This window comes from Anomaloglossus baeobatrachus, chromosome 1 (genome assembly GCF_048569485.1).
Source record: "Anomaloglossus baeobatrachus isolate aAnoBae1 chromosome 1, aAnoBae1.hap1, whole genome shotgun sequence".
NCBI classification, from domain to species: domain Eukaryota; kingdom Metazoa; phylum Chordata; class Amphibia; order Anura; family Aromobatidae; genus Anomaloglossus; species Anomaloglossus baeobatrachus.
In genome coordinates, this window is record NC_134353.1 from 805,133,255 (window position 1) to 805,156,379 (window position 23,125).

A 23,125-nucleotide genomic window follows, 5' to 3' on the forward strand; every position below is an offset into this window, starting at 1 on the left:
TGTAGTACAGATGTCTGGAGTATGTAGAATTTACTTCTGTCATTTTACTACAGTTTTCATTAACTGATCTTTCTTCCTTATTATCCGAACATGCCATTGGCATCCGGAAAATTCATGGACAGATGTCCAGTATAAAGAAGGAAAAATGCATTAAATAATAAATGGTTTGCAGAAAGCAATTACATGACGCCTGTGTGGATCTGATTGATTTGACATACAGGGGAAATGTATAATTAAATGATTTGACAGAACTCCAGTCTTGTTTTCCTCTAAGTGCTGCTTTATTGTCAGTCAGGAATTCTGTCTGATTGTAAACTCCTCAACAGAACGTAATAAAGTTATTTACTGTGAGAGTTTGTAATACTTGCAGAAGGCGGCTAATTACACTTGAGCAGCTTTTCGGGCGGAGTGCTATCCATGGAAAACCGGACAGCACTAGGATCAATGTTACTCAATGCATGGGAAAGCTGGGTGATGAGGGAATATGACCCTTTCCCTCACCAACCAGCTTTCCCATCCCATGTATAATGCCCCCATACTGGTATGGCATGGGTCCACCCTGGTACATATGGTTACCATCACACCGCACAAGTAAAAAAAAAAAAAAAAAAATTAACAATTATACTCACCTGTGTCCTCCTCTGATGCTGGCAACTGACTTCAGCATGTAATTGGCGCAGCGCATGAGGTCACTGCCATGAGTGCCCACTTACACCTGCGTTAGCTGCCGGAATATTCGCTGCTCCTCATGCTCAGGATTATGGGCATGGAGAGCAGAGAATAATAGTTCTCTTTAATATCAACACATGAATGCCCAGCAGCTGCAGGAAACTGGCGGCTGGGCAGTCACGTGTGCTGCTATTTAAAATGCATATTCACTGCTCCATACACCCATAATCTAGCCCATTTCTCAGCACCGGCGTCTGTGCAAAGAGGTGAGCAGGATTATGGGCGTGAAGAGCAGTGAATATGCATTTTCTTAAGCAGCGGGCACGAGTGTTAGTCTCAGTGGTTTGCAGGACAGAGAGTTGATGGGTCTCTGTGCAGCGATGAATTTCAGCTAGATGCGCGCACTCAGACGCACATCCAGCAGAAGCAGATGCTGAGGTCGGCGGGCCCCATTAACCCTCACGGGACGGAACCCTGCAATTGTGATCATTCGACCCATGGCAGTATTTTAGAAAGCTGTATATAAATGCCCAGGCCAATCTGTAGAACATAAAAAAAAAAAACAAAATTGCAGCTTTTACTATACTCACCTATGGGCAGTCCGGTCCAATGGGCGTCACGGTTCTTGATCCAGTGCCTCTTCTCTTCTTGAGATCAATCAACACAGTGTCCTCCATTGCGCTCCTGCGCACGTGCACTTCTCTCTGCCCTACTGAGGATGGATCAAAGTATTGTAGTCTACAAGCATGGGTGGTCTTTGACCTTTCTTCGTGCCTGTGGATTATAGTACTTTGCTCAGGGCAGAAAGAAGTGCGCGTGCACAGGAGTGCAATGGTGGACTCTGTGTGGACGATGTAAGACCCGTTATCCACATGAAGTGAAAAGAATGGCGATCGAAAGAAGATAGAAGGCACTGGACCAAGACCAGCGATGACCAACGAACCAGACTCTCCACAGACAAGTATAATAAAAAATGTTTTTACATTATACAGGGCGGCCTCGGCACTTATACAGTATTCTAGCATCCTGTATTTAAAAGCTCACTGGTGATGGCTGCAGCTTATAGGGGACAAATCTGGGGACAGGTTGCCTTTAAGTGACTTCGGCTTGAACTATATACCGTATTTTTCCCTTTATAAGACGCACTTTTGTTCCCCCAAAGTAGGGGGTGCGTCTTATAAACCGAATATACGGGGAGGGTGTACACACACATATATATATTATATATACACATATATACATACATATATATATATATACACACATATATACATACATATATACATACACATATATATATATATATATATATATATATATATACATACATACACACACACACATTATATATAATTATATATATATATATATATATATATATATATATATATATATATATATATATATATATACATACATACACACACACACATTATATATAATTATATATATATATATATATATATATATATATATATATATATATATATATATATATATATACACATACATATACATATATACACACTGCAGGGTCTGCTCTGGAGCGGTGCTGGGGGCAGGTGAAAGCTGCGGCCAGCAGCGTTAGATCTCCTGCTCCCGCTCATATAATATGCATAGCCGCTGTCCATCAGCGTGGTGCTGAAACCGCATCGCGCTGATGGGCTGGGGCAGCGGGCCATATTATATATGCCTGTGCTCCCATTGATCGCACATGATCCCCCCAGTGTTAGATATGGCCCCCATACTGCTGCCCATAGTAAAATAAAAAAGCTTTACTTAACTCCAGCGCTGATCTCCTGGTCTCCTGCTGCTGTTGTCTGTGATAAGGCACGCAGAGATGATATCACTCTGCCGTGCCGATCACATGACCGGCAGCAAGAACCAGAAAGTGGAGGAGGAGCTCAACCCCACGGAGGGCGACACAGGGATTACAGCGCTGAGAAGGTATGGAAAGAGTGTTTTATTTTGTTATGGGCAGCAGCATGGGGGGCATATTTAACACAGGAGAGATGTGCCATCTAAAGTGGCCATGGGCAGCAGTATGGGGGCCACATCTAACACAGGGGAGGTGTACCATCTATAGTGGCCATGGGCAGCAGTATGGGGGCCATATCTAACACAGGGGAGGTGTGCCATCTATAGTGGTCATGGGCAGCACACATGGGGGCCATATCAAACACAGGGGAGGTGTGCCATCTATAGGGGCCATGGGCAGCACACATGGGGGCCATATCAAAACACAGGGGAGGAGTGCCATCTATAGGGGCCATGGGCAGCACAGGGGGACATGTCCCAGCACAAGGGGGCTATATTCAAAATAAGGGGGCCATATCCAGTTTAAGGGGGGCTAATTTTAGGATGGGGAGCTATGAGGGACATATACTCTATATGATTTGTTAGACGGACACTGGCATTATAAGATGGACCCCATTTAACATAAAAAAAAAAAATTCTCTTTTCCTTCACCAAATTTGTTGGTGCGTCTTATAATCAGGTGCGTCTTATAAACCGAAAAATATGGTAACATGCATCCAATAAAATGTAAAACATTCATCTATACATCCCACTTCCACAATTCTTTCAACGTGTGATAAAGAGGTAAATGTGCTATGTGAAATAAAGTAGAAAACTTATCTTATTTGTGTCAATGCCATGAGCTAAAGAGAACAAGACACATTAGTCTGTAAATCTATTAGGCCCGTTTCACACATCCGGCATTTCGCCGGATGCCTGATCCGGCACGCATGCAGTAAAGTACATTTATTTACAGTGGAAGCGTGACACCATGCGGACAAATGCGGTTGTGCATGAAGCACACAACCGCATGGTGTTGCTCTTCCACTGTAAATGAATGTACTGTATTGCATGCGTGCGGGATCCGGCGAAAAGCCGGATGTGTGAAACGGGCCTAACATGTCATTTTTATACAGAAAAAAAAAAACATTTACAAAACTGTATTACTATAAATCCTCCCTCTCTGCCACACATTCAGTACTTTATAATATGCATCGTATGTAAATCATGTAAGGAGACTTAATTCACAAACAAGTATGAAATTTATGATTAAAAGTACATAGAAACTAAGATACAATGGCCCCAAGGTCCAATACTCATGTAATACAGAAGTGCATAGGTAAGTGGAGGGCTCGACCAATCACTCCGGCACTGTGGCAGGCAACAAGAACCATAAAAAGCCACTGCTTGGCATAGTTAATCATCATATAATCTATTAGGTCATTACACAGCCCCTACATAGGGTAAAGCACATCAGAATGAGCACATATTGGCATGTACAGATAGTCATATACAAATATTCATAGATCCGACCTACCCACTGTACAGCAGAGGTGCTCATTGCCGGCAGCCGGTGGGAGGATCAGGGTCCTAGGTCCTAAACGCGCGTGTCACGTCAGCTTCTTCAGCTGAGGAAATTGATAACAGGGTCTCTGCCCCTACATCATGCTGCACTCTCGTTACATATCAAAAACTTGCTCATAAATTCCCTTTAAATAAGAACCGGGCAGAGCAACACTGTCAGAAAATAGGCTAAATATTGCTTTTTGTTAATTACATAAACAAGAATAAAAAAAACTCAAAAAATGATTTCAAAAACACACAACAATCTAGTTTCTACCCTATGTGGGGGTTCGAATTTCCGTTTTTTACTTGGAGTCCATATGTAAAATCCAGTGTTCGGGGCAGGAGGTGGCATGTCGTGTGTTTGACATACGAGTATAATAAAAGAAGAATCCAATTAGGAAGCAAATTATCCAGCGCTGCAACTCTATGTCTGGTTATTCTTCAAGGGAAACTTGTGACTGGTGATTGTTGGCGGTGATTGCTTGTGGAACTACTGGTCTCATCAGGACTGACTGCTGCATCGCGGGATGAATACACAATGCTAGTTGTATTTTATCTGTTATAAAATGTGTTTACATCGAAAACTAAATTAAGCTAATATTATTTTCTGACGGTACAGTCACTTCAAAAATTAAAACATCACCACAACAAAGGAAATTTTCCATTCACAACAACTGAGTATGCAATCAATAAGTAATCAATTTCTTTAGGCAAATGCTATAGTAGTAAAAAGAAATAGCAAATAGGTTATAACTGATATTTCTTGAAAAGTGGTGGAAGATTAAGGCTGCTTTCACACATCCGGTTTTTTGCTGAGCGGCACAAAACGGCGCTTTGCAGAAAAACCGCAACCGTTTTTTTGCCGACAGTTGCGTTTTTCCGCATAGACTTGCAATAGTGCCGGATTGTGCCGCATGGCCTTGCGTTGCGTCCGTTTTTTGCCGGATGCGGCATATTTAGCCCATGCGGCGGCCGGATGGAACGTTGCCTGGCACGTTTTTTTTGTGCAGCAAAATAAACGCATCGCGCCGAATCCAGCGCGATGCGGCGCCATTTACAATGCAAGCCTATGGACGCTGGATGCAGCGTCCTGCGGCATAAACCGCATCCGGACGCGGTTTTTTGCACTGCGCATGCTCAGTATCAAGCCGCATCCGACAAAAAACGGACGGGCCGCATGGAAAAACTTTTGCAACGGATCCGTTTTTTTTCGCCACATTCGTTGCATAGGTTTTTGAGCCGGATTGAGCCGCACTGCAAAAAACGGATGTGTGACAGCAGCCTAACGTCAATGCTTTCCACGGGCAAAAAAAAGAAAACTATGCAGAAAATAATCTAATGATCGCGGATGATACTGGGTACATGACACACACATACACAAACCAATAAGTGAATTAAATCTGAGGAAACAGAGTTTTGTTTCTTTGTTACATGACTAGCAGACTGTTCAGGCACTCAGACAATCGAAAACTAGCCTAGCAATGCTGATTTTTGATAATTGACCACTCCTAACTACACATTAATTCTTGATAGGTCTTTGTTTATTTTCCAGGCGTAAGTTATTGATTTTTGGAATATACTACATCATCATATTGTGCAACATTTTCTAAGAAAACACTATGCTGTATTTCGTTTCACATGCCCATTTCATGCTTCTTTAGAACCTGCTTTTGACTGCTGCTCGGCAATATTCCTATTCCATTAACAAATCAAGGTAAGGGAATTCTAATTTCTACTCTCCGCTCCAATACATAAAGGAATTCCCATAGTAAGGAGAGAAGCAGTTACTCTAGAAGAGACAGGGTGAGAAGAGAAGTAAAATGCATTCAGTGAAATACATCCTGTTGAATATTTCATTTTTGATTGTTCGGACATAATAAAACACCTCACTAGCAACGGAAGATAAAGCTTCAAAGAAAACATACTATTACCAACTTCTCTACTGAGTTAGGATTCAACTAATATTGTATTATATGGGGTAAGGTACACCAAAGCAGCTGTTTCGGATCACATAGGGACGTCAGAGAAGGAGATTTTGTCCTAAGACTTAACAATAGGTCCTAACTTGTACATGTCTTAGAGATTGCTTAGCTCTAAACTACACTAAATGAACAGGAATTTATTAAAATGCAATATCTGGATCCATTGAACATGCATGACCTTCCTGAAGGATTAAGGCTTTGTTCACATGGGTGTTTAGTATTTACAGAAACAATGAGGAACATGATTGAACCAACTAAAGCTGGTTATACACAAAACAGCAGTCTTGTTCGTTTAAGAGCTCCTAATCTGGACTTTCCAATACACAAAGGAGTATTCCCATCTCCAAGATTATATCCCTATATGTAGTAGGTGTAATAATAAATAATAATAATAGCAGCAAATACCTCTAAATAGAAATGTAGTATAGTTCTCCTGATTAGCTATATTGCTTACCTCATGTGCAGGGCATTGCAGCTAAGGTATCCAATGTTACGACCACGAGCATTTAACTAGCTAGCTGTCACTACATGTGGATGTAACCATGAATACATAAGCTGTAATGCCCTGCAGATGAGAGAAGAGATATGGCTATATCAGGAGAACTATACTACATTTTTAAGGTTGTGTGTGCACTCTGCACCGCACCGAAAATGTGCGCTTCACAGCGCAGCTGAAAAGCTGCGTTCTGAAGCGCATGGTGCCGGCAGATTCGTGCGCTCTGCATGCTGCCTCTCCCTATAGACAGCATGCAGAACGCACGAAAGAAGTGACATGTAACTTCTTAGAACGCAGCGATTCGGGCAGCAGCCGAATCGCTGCGTTCTAACATGCCACGTGCGCACGGCCCCTGCACAATCTCCATAGATTGTGCAGGGGACGCAGGACGCATGCAGTTACGCTGCGGTGCAGAACGCAGCGTAACTGCATGTAATACGCACACGTGCGCACATACTCTAAGTGAAAGTATTTGCTATTATTATTATTACACCTACTACATATTGGGATAGGATCTTGGAGATAGGAATACCCCTTTAAATACTCTGCTCTGCTGAGTGTTCATGTGTTTTCTATGGGCAGAAGGAAGGAAATCTCCCTTGGAAGCAATAGGATTGGGATCGGGAAGCCCCCATACACACAAGATGGTCATATTGTTTGGCTGATTTTTATTATTTCATTCTGTCAAAAGGAAAAAGAAAACGGACGCAATAACTTTATACTCTGGTAAAACTTGTGTCTTGTTTTCATCATTTTTCTGTTCCTGTTTAGTGGCTGGAATTTTGTAGAAAGCATTAACATAGAAAAAAAAAAAAAATAAGTAAAGGAATTGTTCAAGACCGGTGATAAATCTAATCTGATCTGAGATAGTGAAGAAAGTGCAATTGTATGTTCTATAATCATTTACAGGGAATCTGTCACCAGGTTTTTGCTACTTCATCTGAGAGCAGCATAACATAGGGGCAGAGATCCTGAAACTAACCATGTTAATCTTAGATCATGGTGTGCAGTTCTGACTTTATCTAAGAATTGAGTGCAGCAGAGCTGGGAGCTTTCCTGCCCACACCAAGCTCTATAGATATTGTGCACTGACTGTGAGGTGTAAAAGGCATGGCGGACTGCTCTGCACAAGGCACAAAGTCACACCAGTTTTAATCACAAGAGCAATAAACCATTTAGTATGAGTAAAACATAGCTCACATATAACACAAACACAGATGTTTTTACTTTTTAACTCTCGCAGCATGCTGTCTTCAGCTTACATTGCAAAATCCTAGTGACAGATTCTCTTTAATGCTACCAAAAAACTGTGAGTTGAGTATCTGCAGTCTGGATGTGAAGGTCAGGGAACTTTATAACCAGTCTGACCATAAATATGAGCAGCAATATAAGCAATTTACAGTTGGATGGAAAGGAGTCCCACTTGTCTTCAGCAATCAGAGCCTTAATCGGTCTGGACAGTAACGAGAGTAAGGACACTTATAAGACTGGGTACATTTTACTTTCAATGTCACCTAAGCAAAGAAATAAAAAAAAACGAACCGTATGGAGAGAAAAAAAAAAAAAAAAAAAAAAAAAAAGAGCGGAATAGATATCAATCCACATCACGGACTTACTGACATGTAAATGTGCAGAGTATAAAATGCACAAATGGGCATCTGTCATCAAGAGCGGAGGATGGAGAGAAAGATGGCCTTCATTGCCAGCTGATTAGGGGTCAGGAGCCGCTTTATGGGCAGCGCTTCCATCTTGACAAACATTAAAAAAGAAATAAGATGGGGAACATCTCAAGTTGATTAAAACCAGTAAATTTTATATCTTTCCGGTGCTTTTTTATTCTTCTTTCCTACAGCCGCACTCGCAGGCATACTTTTTTTCTCTTGAATCTCCTCTTTTTACAACCAGCATAACCTGGCTGTCAAGGGAAGTGAAGTGAAGAGGTAAAGAGGAAAGATTATTCCTGCCAGGCTGGGAAAGGCTGAAACAATAGGAGCACGGCCATTACTGCACCAGCCCAGTATAAATACTGTCCTGTAAGGGACGGGAATAAAGATCCAGAAATATGTACAAATCTCACCTATATTTCCATCCCAGAAATTGCTGAAAAGATCATCTCAAGGCTTGAGGTCAGTAAACACTTGGCTGAGTCCAGACATAAACCCTACAGAGCATAACTGCAAATCCTGACAAGAATTACGCTGCATACATAGGTACAGTCTTTACATACTGTTCACATTATCTGTAGGATACCTAATATCAGCTGTTGTGTGCACATGAGGAATAGCACTATCCCTCTTCACTATATGACTATGTTGTATGGCATTTTCCCCTTTAAGGTATCATTTCTCTTCCTTCTCACCGCTCACATAGGGGAGCAGGATCTTCTCTCTCTCTGAAGCACACACCCTGAAGCAGGAGCAGGGTCACGGCAATTTCTCAGCAGCACTGAGCAGTGTATCTGTGAATCCAGCACAGGAGTGCGGTACAATCACTAGAAGCTGGAGAGGCCTCTCTCCTTGTGTCTCTGCCTCAAGCCGCTTCTGTCTCTGCCTCCTCCCAACTCTATAGACTTTGATGGGCTGCAGCATCCAACCTTATATCTCTGCGTACTGACATCTACACTGTACTACAGTACAGAACAAAAGACGTCATGTAGGGGATGGACTGTTATATGACGGCCACAAACCGCACTGACGAATAGGGATGATCGAATACCTCAATTATTTGGCTTCGCAAATATTTGACAAATAGGTTGCCGCTTTGCGAATATTCGATGCGCAATTTAAATCTATGGGAAGCCCGGATAGTTCCAAATAGTTGTTATTCGGGTTTCCCATAGACTTACATTGCGCATCGAATATTCTCGAATAGTCAAATAGCGCTGACCTATTCGGAAAATATTCACAAAACCAAATAATTGAGGTATTCGATCATCACTACTGACGAACCCTCATTGACCAGGTTTTCATCATAAGGTCTATGATCTTACTATAAAAATAGAGCATATTGTGCCATTTCTTCTGGTACAAATGATGGGTTTTGTTAAGAGAGGCTTAGATGCCGATGTGATCAGAGTCTAAGAACACGCTCTATGCAGCAGGCTGGGGTAAGAAAGAGCAGCTGAAAGTGCAGACAAACGCAGGACAGGACATTTGTATTAAATAAGACATATTATAGTTTCTTATACAGCCTTAGAAATACTGATTTTTTTTGGGGGGGGGGGGTGAGTTTGGATGCTAGTTACTCTAAGAGTTATTTCATTTCCAACCTGTGGGGGTGAAAAAAAAAAAAGACAATAGAAAAGCAATGCTAGAACTATGTCCTGACACGGAGCTCCACCTAGTGGTACATTTGAGGTAGCATCGTAAATATGCGTATTACAACCATGGGACATAATATAGTATAAAGTATTAACACATTGTGGAGGTGATCGATGATATGATCAAAGCGAAACCTTAAAACATAGTGCTAAATAATCATTATTGTGACATTGATTAAATAAACATACAACAGTCTGTGCAACCAGTTGGAAAACTGAATATTAGCGAGACCATTATAGGGCAGAACACAAAATGGGATCTGTTTAAAAGGAATGTCCTGGAGATAGAAAAAAAAACATGAAACCCTGAAACTCACCGTATAACACTCACCGTATAACACTCACGTTACAGCACTGATGCTTCATATACATACGACTACTAGAGAAAATCTGCGAGAAACAACAGCACAAGATGCTGAGACTGCGACAGTGTCATAGTACAGCCCTGGTACTGAGACCAGAAGGGAGCAGGAGGGCAGAACAAGATGCTGAGACTGTGACAGTGTCCTAGTACAGCACTGGTACGGAGACCAGAAGGGAGCAGGAGGGCAGAACAAGATGCTGAGACTGCGACAGTCCTAGTACAGCACTGGTACTGAGACCAGAAGGGAGCAGGAGGGCAGCACAAGATGCTGAGACTGCGACAGTCCTAGTACAGCACTGGTACTGAGACCAGAAGGGAGAAGCAAGGGTAGAACAAGATGCAGAGTCTGTGGAAGTCCTAGTACAGCAATGCTACTGAGACCAGAAGGGAGCAGGAGGGCAGAACAAGATGCTGAGTCTGTGGCAGTCCTAGCACAGCACTGATACTGAGACCTGAAGAGAGCAGCAGGGCAGCAGCTAGTATATTAGGATGTGTACTTTTTTTTCTTAATATGGTGTTCTTGCACTTAGCATATCTTTACTAAATCTTAAGCATAAAGCCCTCTTTAAATCTTTTATACTTCTATATCTACAAATACCTTGTTTAAATGCATGGATTTGGTTCTTAAAATCATTTTGCAACTGGATTTCATTAAACATGTAGCACCATTTGTCTTCTATAGCCTCTACGTTGCACTGTCCATTGCTGGCTGCAGAATGAGTTAACTGAGAATCTGTCAGTCAACCAGCTAAGAAGTTTGTAACTCTTTTTCTGAGCACCATAGGCAACGTGCATTTTTCTAATTACATTTTTCCAAGTGCAAGGTGCCTACAGTGAAACAACATGGTGGTGGCAGAGTCCTCCTCTCTCGGCACACCAGCACACACCCGGCTGGAGAGTATGGTGCAGAGGCTTTGTAGATATGGCAATAGCCCCGACTGTAATCATTTTTATTGTAAATATATCAAAAAAGGTCTTATTCTCATGGTTTTAATCTTTTTCTTTAACCTCTGGTAAAACCTTTCAGCTATAAAATAAATACATATTATTGTTCATATACTAAAACTACACATGAGCATTAAAGAGCATAGTGGGAAAAGACCAGGCCCACAATAAAACAATAGCTACATTTTCACAATTTGTGGCAAAGTATGCACAGTGTACTGCACTTACTGCTAACTACATTGTGTGACAGCATAGGATCCTTAAGAAAATGGTCTACTGATATGTTACTAATAGTGGAAAACCTAAACCCAAGGATCCTGCTGACCACTCCGCATCCATCTCCGCACTTTTACAGTGGAAAACATGTCTGAAGTGACAAAGCCACTTACCATAGAAGTCACCGATCTGGCATCTTCTTCATAATTTACTACAGGAGGGGGTTCTTTCCCATCGTTCTCTTGAACCTTCTGATCAAGCAGTTCCTTCTGAGCAGATAACTTGGTTTCTGCACACTTAAGGTGCTGAACTGACTGCTTTAACTCTTCCAAAGCCTGTTTCCGACTCAACAACAGCACAATACTAGGAGAGAAGGGAAAAAAATATATATCTAAGAAATGCAAATTCTCTCTGCAGAGAGTATGCAGACAGTAGCTTTAGCGTAAACTTATTTGGGAGTAGCAATCCTAAAAATCAATATCGACACTCTAAGAAGCCTTGCCACATGACTTAGGATAATAAGCCAAGGAAAATACATGTTTCTGGGTGTTTACCTCTCATCAGAGCAAAGCATGAAAACTAGTTCAGCTGGGAGAGAGGCGCTGATACTGTAAGAGGTAATGTTTCTCCTCCTGATGAAAGTCAAGTTAGTGTAAAGAGACTTAAAGGCCATACAATGTTGCTCTCGAAATTTCAATATTCAAATAGGTTCTGATAGGAACTCTATCCCAACAAGTAGTATTAGAATTCATATCCTCGTCTCTCTGAAGAGCCTATTTGCATATCTAAATTTCGCAGAGTATTGCATAACTTATAATTCTCCTTATCCCATCCTGGCACTCTCCTCAAGGAGAAACTTTACTCTTCAGATCTCCAGACAAAAATGCAGAAGATTTTCAATGAAAGAAAACACTCGTGTGGTCACCAAAATGGCACAAATTATAAGTTTTTCTGTTCAATACCAACTGAATTCTCAGCATGTCTGTGCCCACCTAAAGGCTCTTCAATCCGCTCTCAAAGAACAGCGAGCTCAATTATGAAGAGCAAGATGTATCCTTGTATGTTCAGGCGGAAATTAGACTTGCTTGTTTAATCAAAAAGAAAGGACTGATAGAAGTGTAATCATTAGCAATTAACATTCTGGAATCAATGGTCGTGTCTAAAGGGAACGAGAAGAAAGAAAAAAAAACATTCCTTGGTTTGTAACTCATTTAAGTGGCCCTACACACTGAGCATCCGCAAAGTAACTGGATTCACACGGGCAATACTTTTCATAGGTTTTGAAACATTTTGAAAGTTTCAGAGAAGAAAATCTCAGAAAAAAATTCTATATTTATACAGACACATATACACACAAACAAGGACAAAATTGTTAAAGGGGTGCCGTAGTGGCCACATCCCTTTTAAACTGAGAGGGAAGGCTTTTGTCAAATACCTTGTTCAGCCAATTCTGCCTCTGAGCGGCGCTACTGCGGTCCGCTCATCCTCATGAAGTGACCCTCGTGCTCTGTGACCTCTGAGATCCGGTGATGTCACATCAACTTCCAGTTGACCCAACATCACCAAGCCCATCCCCAGTATATGAGTGACTTAGCTGTGGGCTGTGTTTCACTGCTAGTCACAGCCCAGTATCTCGCGCGTGCTCTCCTTGACTGTAGAGTGGCGCAAGCAGGAGCGATGCTGGGCTGTGACAAGCGGTGAAACTCCACCCACAGCTTAGTCACTCAGGAAGACTAGAACCATCCTCGGTGATGTCGGGTCAACTGGAAGCTGACGTGACATCACCGGATCTCAGAGGCCACTTCATGGGGATGAGTGGACCCCAATAGCGCCACTCAGAGGCAGAATTGGCTGAACAAGGTATTGAGAAAAAGCCTTCATTAACAGTTTTAGAGATGTGCCACTATTAGTAGTGAACCCCCTCTTTAATTGTTGGTACCCTTTTGTTAAAGAAAGAAAAACCCACAATGGCCAAAGATATATCTGGAAACTGGAAGGTAATTTTCAGTTTAAATTTACTGAATATCAGATATTGCTTTTGAAGTCTAGTTAAACAGAAAAAAAAAAGTAAAAAAACAATGAAAATGGCCTTGAAAGTATCCCTAGAAAGTAAGTTCACCACAGGGACATGTTAAAAGGGGTTAATCAGGACTATTTTTTTATTTATTTATTTTTTTTAAACTAACAAGCAGGAAAGTTGCTAACTACCTGACTGTTTTGCCAAGTGCCAGCTCAGGGCGATCCCAGACTAATCCTGTCGGCAATTCACCTGTTCCACATCAACAGGGCAGCAGATAGCTACCAGTAAAGCAGCATTACATCAGCAGTCACACCCCATCAACAGAGCAGCAAGGAAGAGGAAGAGTTGCTCTGTCAACATGCCATCAGCAGTAGCTGCTCAATCTCTTAAAGCAGTGGTCTATAATCACCCAGTTCCAGCACAGATCGGTGCTGGGCACAACAGGCAGTTAGTTAGAAACCACCTGCCAATTCTTAGCAACAAAATTAAACATTCTTGGATAACTGCTTTTATCTAAGGTGTGACCTGTAATTGACAACCTGTAATTGTAATCAGTGCGTCTGCCTATTTACAGGGTGAAAAGTAGTCACTGTACTGTTTGCCATCATGTTGTAAATCACAATGAACACAGACAAAAGAAAATTAAAGGGATTTCTCATGAGCAAACTTAATTTTAAAGTTTATTTTAATCAATAGATATCGTAATAAAAATATTTTTCACAATTGGATATATTTGAAAAAAATGTTCCGATAACGTTAAAATGCCTCGGGACATGGTGTGATCATACCATATCTTCTGGGCAGGGTAAAAAAAAATAAATAAACAGACATTACAACATTAGATCACAAATTATTCTTTGAAATAAAACATTCCTAGAAAAGGCGGGAAACGTTTTACCTCACAAAAATAATCAACTATGATCCAGTGTTGAAATGTCTTTATACTCTTTTGTGTCCTCCCCAGACCAGGAGATATGGTTCGATCAGACCATGTACCTGTACGGTCAGACACAGCCATTACACAGTACATAGTAAGGACACATTTATAAGATTATCTAACACAGAAACATTTTTTTTACAACACATCCAATTGTGAAAATTGTTATTATCCCAAGGTCTATTAATTAAAATCAACTTTAAAATTAGCTTTTTTTTTAGTGGGGAAAACCCTTTCAAGAAGAGAGTTGTGTCAGGAGAGCAGAAAGAAAATTATAGACTAAAATGTTAAAGTAAACCCCATAAGGCTATGTGCGCACTAGAAATGAGAAGTTTCTCAAGAAAATTTCTTGAGAAACTTCTGGGAGTGAAAGATTTCCGGACCTCCGGAAAAAATCCGCACCAAATCCGCATGCGGATTTGCCGCGGATTTGCCGAGGAATAGTCGCGATGTTCCCGCGGGTGGTTCCCTGCGGATTTTTGCAGGCTGTACTGCCGAAATCCGCAGGGTACCTGCGGAAATAATGAACATGTTCATTTTCTCAAATTTCTTCTCAAGGAAATTTCTTGAGAAAAATCCGCACCAGTGCGCACAGCTATTTTTTTTTTACCATAGGATTTGCTGGGAAATGTCTGCACAAAGATTGCAGACATTTCTCAAGAAATTTCCGCGGCAAATCCGCGGGTAAAACGCACTAGTGCGCACATAGCCTAAGACCATCTCTAAACAGTTTGATGCTCCTGTTACTACAGTTGAACATATTATTCCGGAGATTAAGGTCTATAGGACTATAGCCAACCTGGACATGGTCACAAGAGAAAAATTGATGACAAATTGAAGAGACGGATAACTTGAATGATAAACAGAGCCCAGACCAATTTTCAATGAGATTAGAGGTGAACTTCATATAAGTAAATCATAAAAGCGATACAGGAATTTGTCAAAATGCATATTGAGAAGCCACAAAGCTTTTGGAGAAACACCCTTTAGACAGATGAGGCAAAACTGGAGCTTTTTGGGAAGTCACATCAGCTCTATGTTCACAGATGCAAAAAAGATGCCTACAAATAAAGAACGTTGTACAAACTGTGAAACATGGAGGAGGCTCAGTAATGTTCTGGGGCTGCTTTGCTGCATTTTGAACTGGTGTCTTGAATCTGTGCAGGATACAATGAAATCTTAAGACTATCAAGTGATTCTAGATTGAAATGTGCTGCCCAATGTCCGAAAGCTTGGTCTCAGTTGGTCTTGCAACAGGATAATGACCCAAAACACACAGCTAAAAACATCTAAGAATGGCTTAGAACAAAGAATTGGACTATTCTAAAGTGGCATCTATGAGCCCTGATCTAAATCCTATTGAATATCTGTGGAAGGAGCTGATACATGCAGTCTGGAGCGCTTTCACATCTGAGACAGAGCAGTTTGATCATGACAAGTGGGCCAAAAAACGTGCGGACAAGTGTAGATGACTGATTCAGAGTTATAGAAATCGTTTATTTGCAGTGATTGTCCCAAAACGTTGTGCAACAAAATATTAAGTTAAGGGCAATGTCATTTTTCACCAAGCAATTTTCATTATTTATATTTCTATTGAGACACAACTCTAAAGCAAAGCAAGCAAAGAAAAGCAAAGCAAAGCAAAGCAAAGTGATTTTCAATAGTTGATATTATTTAATAAATTGAAAATTACTTTGGTCAGTTTCAAGCTATTTTAATGACCAATGTGGGTTTTACTTACTTTTGGTACCAACAATTTTGGCCACATCTGCACATCTGTATATATGTATATAAAATAGTTGGCACCATCATTTCAGCATATTCAGCAGTTGTAGAAATAAAAGTAGTGGATTTCAAACAGTAAGAGCATAACTGAAGATTCACATATCTAAAGTGCTTGGGAGCGATTCCTGGCTAAGGCTGCTTTCACACATCTGGTTTTTGCAGTGCGGCTCAATCCGGCTGTGAAAACTATGCAACGGATGCGGCGAAAACACCGCATCCGTTGCATAAGTTTTTACATGCGACCCGTCCGGTTTTTCCGGTTGCGGCATGCTACTGAGCATGCGCAGTGGAAAAACCCGCATGCGGGGACCGGATGCGTTTTTTTTCCGCATCGCGCCGCATCCGGCCTCCATAGGTATGCATTGAAAAATGTGCCGCAGCGGCCGGATGCGGCGCGATGCGGTGTTTTTTGCCAGAGCAAAAAACGTTGCAGGGAACGTTCGATCCGGCCACGGCATCTGCTAAATCTGCCGCATGCGGCAAAAACCGGATCAAACGCAAGCCCCTGCGGCACAATACGGCACTAATGTAAGTCTATGCAAAAAAAACCGCAACCGGCGTTACAAAAGCCGGTTGCGGTTTTTCTGCAGAACGCCGTATTGTGCCGCAGAGCAAAAATCCGGATGTGTGAAAGTAGCTTTATAAACACTGACCAACATGAAATCCACAACAGCTTACATTTCAGTTTGCGGTGTTATACAGTCATGGTCGAAAGTGTTTACACCCTTGAAATTGTTACAGATAATTAAGTATTTCTCTCAAAAAATTATTGCAATTACATGTTTTGTTATACACGTTTATTTCTCTTGTGTGTATTGAAACAACACAAGGAAAAAAAACTGGGGAACAAAAAGGCAAATTTGACAATTTCACACAAATTTAAAGAACTGGGCAGGCCAAAATTGTTGACACCCTCAACGTAAAATCTAGATTCTTGGTAATCACCATAAACTCTTTTTCTCGACAATCTCCCCAGCAGACTATAGCCTGCCTGCTACCCACCGGTCTCCTCAGTTTTGCGAGAAAACATTAAGAAGAGAGAAGGAAAATAAAGAATTATAACAGATTATCAAGAGCAGAACAACATGAAAACATGCCCAATCGGTGACCAATGAGAGGGACTGTCACCCCCACTGAAGACTAACTTGAAACTAATTTTAAGGGAGTACAAAAAAAAAATGTACATTTCACGGTCAATTCATAGAGGGACACAGAACCATGAGACGTCCCAAAGTTGTCCCTAGGATGGGAAAAAATGTAAATATTCTGTTAGTACCACAAAACTTACTAGAAAAGCTAAAGCGTAGGCCTGAGCCACAGCTGCCTGTAAATTCTTCCTGCCCAACTTACATCTAACCTGACAAAACCAAAGTGTGGATCCTGTAATATTTTGAAAATGTATGAACCGATGCCAAGGTAGCCTCTTTACAGAGCTTCAGGACCGAAGTCCGGTGGACAAATGCCCAGGAAGCTCCCACTGCACGGGTAGAATGCATCCTGATGAAGGGGGAGCGCCCTTTTCTTTAAATTATAAGCCTGAATAATGGCTATCCTGTTTCAAAATGCATAGTTGCTTTTGAAGTGGCTTGACCCCTACGATGCCTGTTCGCTGGACAAAAAGAAATCCAATGGGAGAAATGGCTATAATTAAAGCTACACTATAGGACAGCAAGAAATCTCCCTGCTGGGTTCAAAAACTGGAAACTTAAGTACATCTTCATCTGTAGATCCGCTGCTAAGTTTTTTCTGAAAGGAGATAGCCAAGGTGGAAACCTGAACCACCGACGGTACATAAGCGTCAGCTTCTGCTGGGCTTTGTGCAGAGCTGACGTTTATCAACAGTCTGTGGTCAGGAGGGGATTGCGACCCCCTGCATGCTGCCATCACCAAGTTTCCGGTGTAGAACGGTAGTTCTGCCTGGAGATATCAGCAGGATCTGATTGGATCAGGTCCTGGTGATGTTAACCCTTTGTGATTGCTGGCACATAGAAGTTTCAGAGGTACAGAGAGCTGCTTCTCTTACCTCTCCCAGGATCACGCAGGACCTGAGGGTTGTTATGGCAACCGGAAATCACATGATGACCTCCTGGTCTGCCATGTACGGTGGCCTGTCAGACCCAGCCTGCAGCAGGGTCTGATAGGTGATCTGAAACCTGACACTGCCTGTATAATGCATTGCTATGCTGCTGCTGCGTGGCAATGCATACCAATGATCATACTAAGTAAAGTTAAAGTCCCATATAGGGACTAGCTAAAAGAGTTAAGAAAAGCAAAAAAAAAAAAAAAAAAACCTGCAAAAGTTATACCCAAAAATACGTTTATGTATATAAAAACAAAATTACACACACTAAAAAAAAAAGTGCACGTATTTGGCATCATCACATTCGCATTCGGCCTGACATGATCTACAATCCGGTCACACTATTTAAACCCCTTCAGTGAACAGTTTAAAAAAAAAAAAAATGCATCGAAAAATTATTTTTCTTCATACTGCCAAAAAAAAAAGTGGAATAAAACGTAACCAAAAAGTTAAACAAAAATGGCATTACTGAAAACGACATCTTGTTTCACAAAAACCAAACCGCCACACAACTCCGTCAGCGGAAACATAAACTTATAGCTCCAAGAACACAGCTATGCAAAAAAAAAATAATTTTTCTAAAAAATTGTTTTATTGTATAAAAGCAGCAAAACATGAAAAAATAACAAATGTGGTATCGGTGTAACCGTACTGACCAGAAGAATAAACTTGTGTTGTTACTTTTACTAAACAGTGGATAGCATAAAAACAAAATGAGAAAAAACAATTCCTGAATTACCGTTTCATGTTAATTCTACCTACAAAAAAATGATAATAAAAAAACGATCCAAAAATGTTATGCGCTCGAAAATGGTACCAGTAGAAAAATCAACTCATCACACAAAAAAACAAGACCTCACATGGATGGCTCTCCAAACGCAACATGGCATCCGCTATCTATTCCAGACAATTGTGCACTCTAAAATTTAAGTGGTGCTCCTTCCCTTGTGACCTCTGCCGTACACCCAAACAATTGATTTCCACCACATATGGGGTATTGACGTACTAAAAAGAAATTGCAGATTACATTTTATGGTGCATTTTTCCTGATACCCTTGTGAAAAAAAAGCTACCTGAAACCTGTAAGCTCACCAAACAGAGATAAATTCCTTGAGGGGTCTAGTTTCCAAAATGGGGCCACTTGTGGGGGAGCTCTACTGTTAAGGCACCTCAGAGGGTCTCCAAAGGTGACATGGCATTCGCTAATTATTCCTGCCAATTTAGCTTTCAAAAATACAAAATGGCGCTCCTTCCCTTCCAAGCCCTGCAGTGCTCCCAAAAAGTGGATTTTCACCACATATGAGGTATCAGCGTGCTCAGGAGAAATTGCACAATACATTTAATGGTGTATTTTCTTCCGTTACCCTTGTGAAAATGCAAACTGAGGCTCAAGTAACAATTTTTTGGGAAAAAGTAAAATTCTCATTTTTTTTCTTCCATATTGCATTGGTTCCTGTGAAGAACCTAAAGCATTAATAAACATCTTAGATTTGGTTTTGAGCAGTGTGAGGGGTGCAGTTTTCAGAATTGCGTCACTTTTGACATTGTTGATAAACCTTGAATCCTTCTAACCTACTAATAAAAAAAAAATTATGTTTCAGAAATTGCACTGATGTAAAGTAGACATGTGGGAATTATTATTTATTACCTATTTTTTGTAGCATAACTTTCTGGTTTAATGTCATAAAAATGAAAAGTTTCAAAATTGCAAAATTTTCGTTAAATTTCTGATGTTTTCACAAACAAATGCAAAAGATACCGTCTTAATTTTACTCCTAACCTGATGTACAATATGTCACGAAAAAACAATCTCACAATCATTGGGATCTGTTGAAGCGTTTCAGAGTTATAACCTGTCAAAGTGACACTGGTCAGAAATAAAAAAAAAAAATTTGTCCCGGTCACGAAGGCAAAAACAGGCTCTGGCATGGTTAAGAGAGCCAAAAGCTAGAATGCTCCACTCCAAATGTTAAGTAGATATTTGAATGACTGAATCTGAGAGACCTGACCTCCTTAAATGGAACTCGTCAGGTCCAATATGCACCCAGAACCACGAGCAGTTCTGTGTGCATATTGCTAATCCCTGCTTAACCATCCCAGCATCTAGTAGCATCGATAAAAAGATCTTAAGGAAAAGTATTTCTAAAGATCTTTAATCATATGCTAATGAGCGCATGGAGTAATTGCAAGGGCGTTATTTCCCTCGACTAGTCCGCCCTCTTAGCATGGGTAGCAAGCCCACAGGGGGCGTGCTAACATGCAACTCAATGCAGCATCAACAGCGGTGACGCGCGGACCTGTGTCCATTGTCTCCACTGTTCAGAAGTCCCCGGCACTTCCAGTCATGCGCACTAGACCTCGCTGAAGCTGGGACGTGTACACCCGCCTTCATACTGCGCATGACAGAAACAATTTTGGGATGGTGCCAACAATTTTGTTTTTTTTTCAGCCATGACTGTATGTCAGTAAAGAATGGAAGCACGGTCTGATAAAGCGCTAAGGAGGCCACAGTATTAATTTTTGTAGAATTTATTGTTTTCCATCAGCCACAACGCATTTCGATATACACAGATTACCAGAGACGCCCAGTGATATGTCACGTGACCAGCTTTTCAGGAATTTGCTTCCCTGAATGGACATCGTGGGCTAATAGGTTAGAAGGTTACTGACACCACACTCCCGTCTTATACCGTGGTTGTGCGAGGGCTGCACAACCACATCAGGTGAGCAGATTCTTTTTCTCCTCCTCACCGCTATCTCCCAGACCCTTCACATGCGCTCCTTGTTTAATTTTTTATTCATGACTGTATGTCAGACAATCAGAGACTAAGGTTAACTTTTGCTGATTACATTCCTTAATACCATTGTCTGAGATGCAAAATTAAAATAAAACAATAACAAATGTTGTCAGTGAAGTTTCAACAGCCTGTTATGTTGTTCTCTGGATACTACGACATGGCCCAATCCTGCAGATCTGCATAAGGGGCACAGGTGTACCACTTGGCTTTAACTTAGGTAATCTAAAATATGCCAAAAAATTCCAAGGAATGTCTCATGTATTTAATATCAATAAAATGTAGGTCAAGGGAACAGATTATGTGGCTTTCTTTGTAGCCATTTATTTTGCTGTTGATGGCCATATTCGAAAACACCCCTCCATCCTGTCATTTGGACTTCACGGCCAAAGGGAAATGTCAAAGCCTAATATAGCTTCAGAGAAACCCTCTCCATATAGAGAATGGCAGGGGAGTTGCATGCATGATAACTGAGGGCATACACTAGAACTTTTCTATAATTACTAGGCCTCTAGCGGTCATTACAGGTGCCCTCACCTTATTATAAGCATCTTATTATTTTGATCGTTTTATGAATTTATAAAAATTAAAAAAATCTTTACAATACTAATCACTTTTTGTCTGAATAATGGTGCCCACTTATGTTCATAGTGGTGCCTGCTTTGCATGTCTATGAGCAAGCTTCAGATCAAGTGCTTGCCCGCGTGTTTGGTCAATCTTCAGATTTATCCCTGGTTCGATCAGATCTATGCAAAAACCTCACTCACATCCCCGGCTTTCCAATGGTCTAGCACAGAGAAATCAGAGATGGAGGGCTCTCAAGCTGCGCCTCATGCAGGACATAAACACACCTCACCTGCCAGACTGGTGCTGGGGGACCCTTCTTCAGGACTTACCTGTGGGACCCAGAGGTAAGATCCGAATCTACAACATTAACTGTAAATCCTATAGACATAATTCTAGCTCTAAGCTGACAGTACCACTTACAAAGGGCATCTGACAGCCAAACTGACAATACAAACTTTGCACCTAGCCTTGTAAAGTATATACAGCCGGTATAAAAATTGCTTTCAGTGTTCCAGTCGCTTCCTCCTTTTCTAAAAAAAAAAAACAAACAAACAAACCTGAAGTTTAATATGCTAATTAGTCTGCTCAGTGCACACATGGCATGAAAAAAAGGCTCCCGTCACTGTTCTTCACACTTCGTTTGCATGCCCCCAGCATCAGCAGTGAATGATCCAAAATTCCTATATTCAATGGTTGTATACTTTAGCATTTCAGAATACAGCTGTGTACTTCTTAGCGGAATATTGCATATTCAGTTTGCACCTGTTCACATTTGTCTGTCTGGATGTCCTGGTCAGTTTTTTATTTCATACCTTTCTGACTGAGCACTCGTCCCACCATCCTGAGGTGGATTTTAATTACAATTTAAATAGGTTCCCGCCTGCCCATAAAATTGTAGGCTTTTAGCCCGAATAGAGGTATATTAGGTTAGAGGCCCAACACAGAAATACACCTTGTCACTGGCCCACTCCATACACAACATAGCAAACTGTGCCAAAAATGTTCTGTACCTCACTGGCTGTAAAAGGGCTACTGCTACTTCTGTTAATGAGTCTCTGGAAAACAATTAAGGCCATGTGCTTAGTTTACACTGTCAGTCCAGTGACACACTCCCATTAACAAAGCGTTTATTTGTGGACAGAACACAACATTCATTTTAACCGTGGCCATTCATTACATAATAACAACTTACTCCGATTTTCTCTCACAAGCATTTGCAGATTCTTCGATCTCTTTCGCTCTTTCGGCAAGAAGCTCTTCTTTACTTATAAGTGAATGCTGTGTCTGTGCAAGCTCCTCAGACGCCGTTTTTAACCTGCAAAACAAATTGTGATATATTCCTGAGATGACACAGAGGGCAACACAAGACAAGTAAATTGAGCCCAACATGAAATCGCTGTCCACAAGGTGGGAATTAAATAGAAAACGATAAATCCTGCTCAGCTTAAGTAAAGCAAAGCGGCCGCTAACACATTTCATTCTAACAAGCTCCCGAGCCAAGATGCAAGAGATACGACCAAGCAGGACAGGGCACTGCCTAGAACAGGAGCTCACATCAGAGGCATGCAGGGGAGTAAATCGGGGACA

General features: G+C 41.2%; 1 protein-coding gene across 2 annotated transcripts in view; it reads right to left on the reverse strand.

Moving 5' to 3' along the window:
* The window catches only part of FER (FER tyrosine kinase), a 369,513-nt gene that overhangs the window by 236,556 nt on the left and 109,832 nt on the right, over nucleotides 1–23,125 (reverse strand). For both annotated transcript variants that reach the window (XM_075325025.1, XM_075325026.1), the window contains exons 10-11: nucleotides 22,731–22,853; nucleotides 11,528–11,717 (exon numbers count right to left, since the gene is read on the reverse strand). In XM_075325025.1, coding sequence (XP_075181140.1) covers nucleotides 11,528–11,717; nucleotides 22,731–22,853 — 313 coding nt within the window. The remainder of the gene's footprint in view (nucleotides 1–11,527; nucleotides 11,718–22,730; nucleotides 22,854–23,125) is intronic.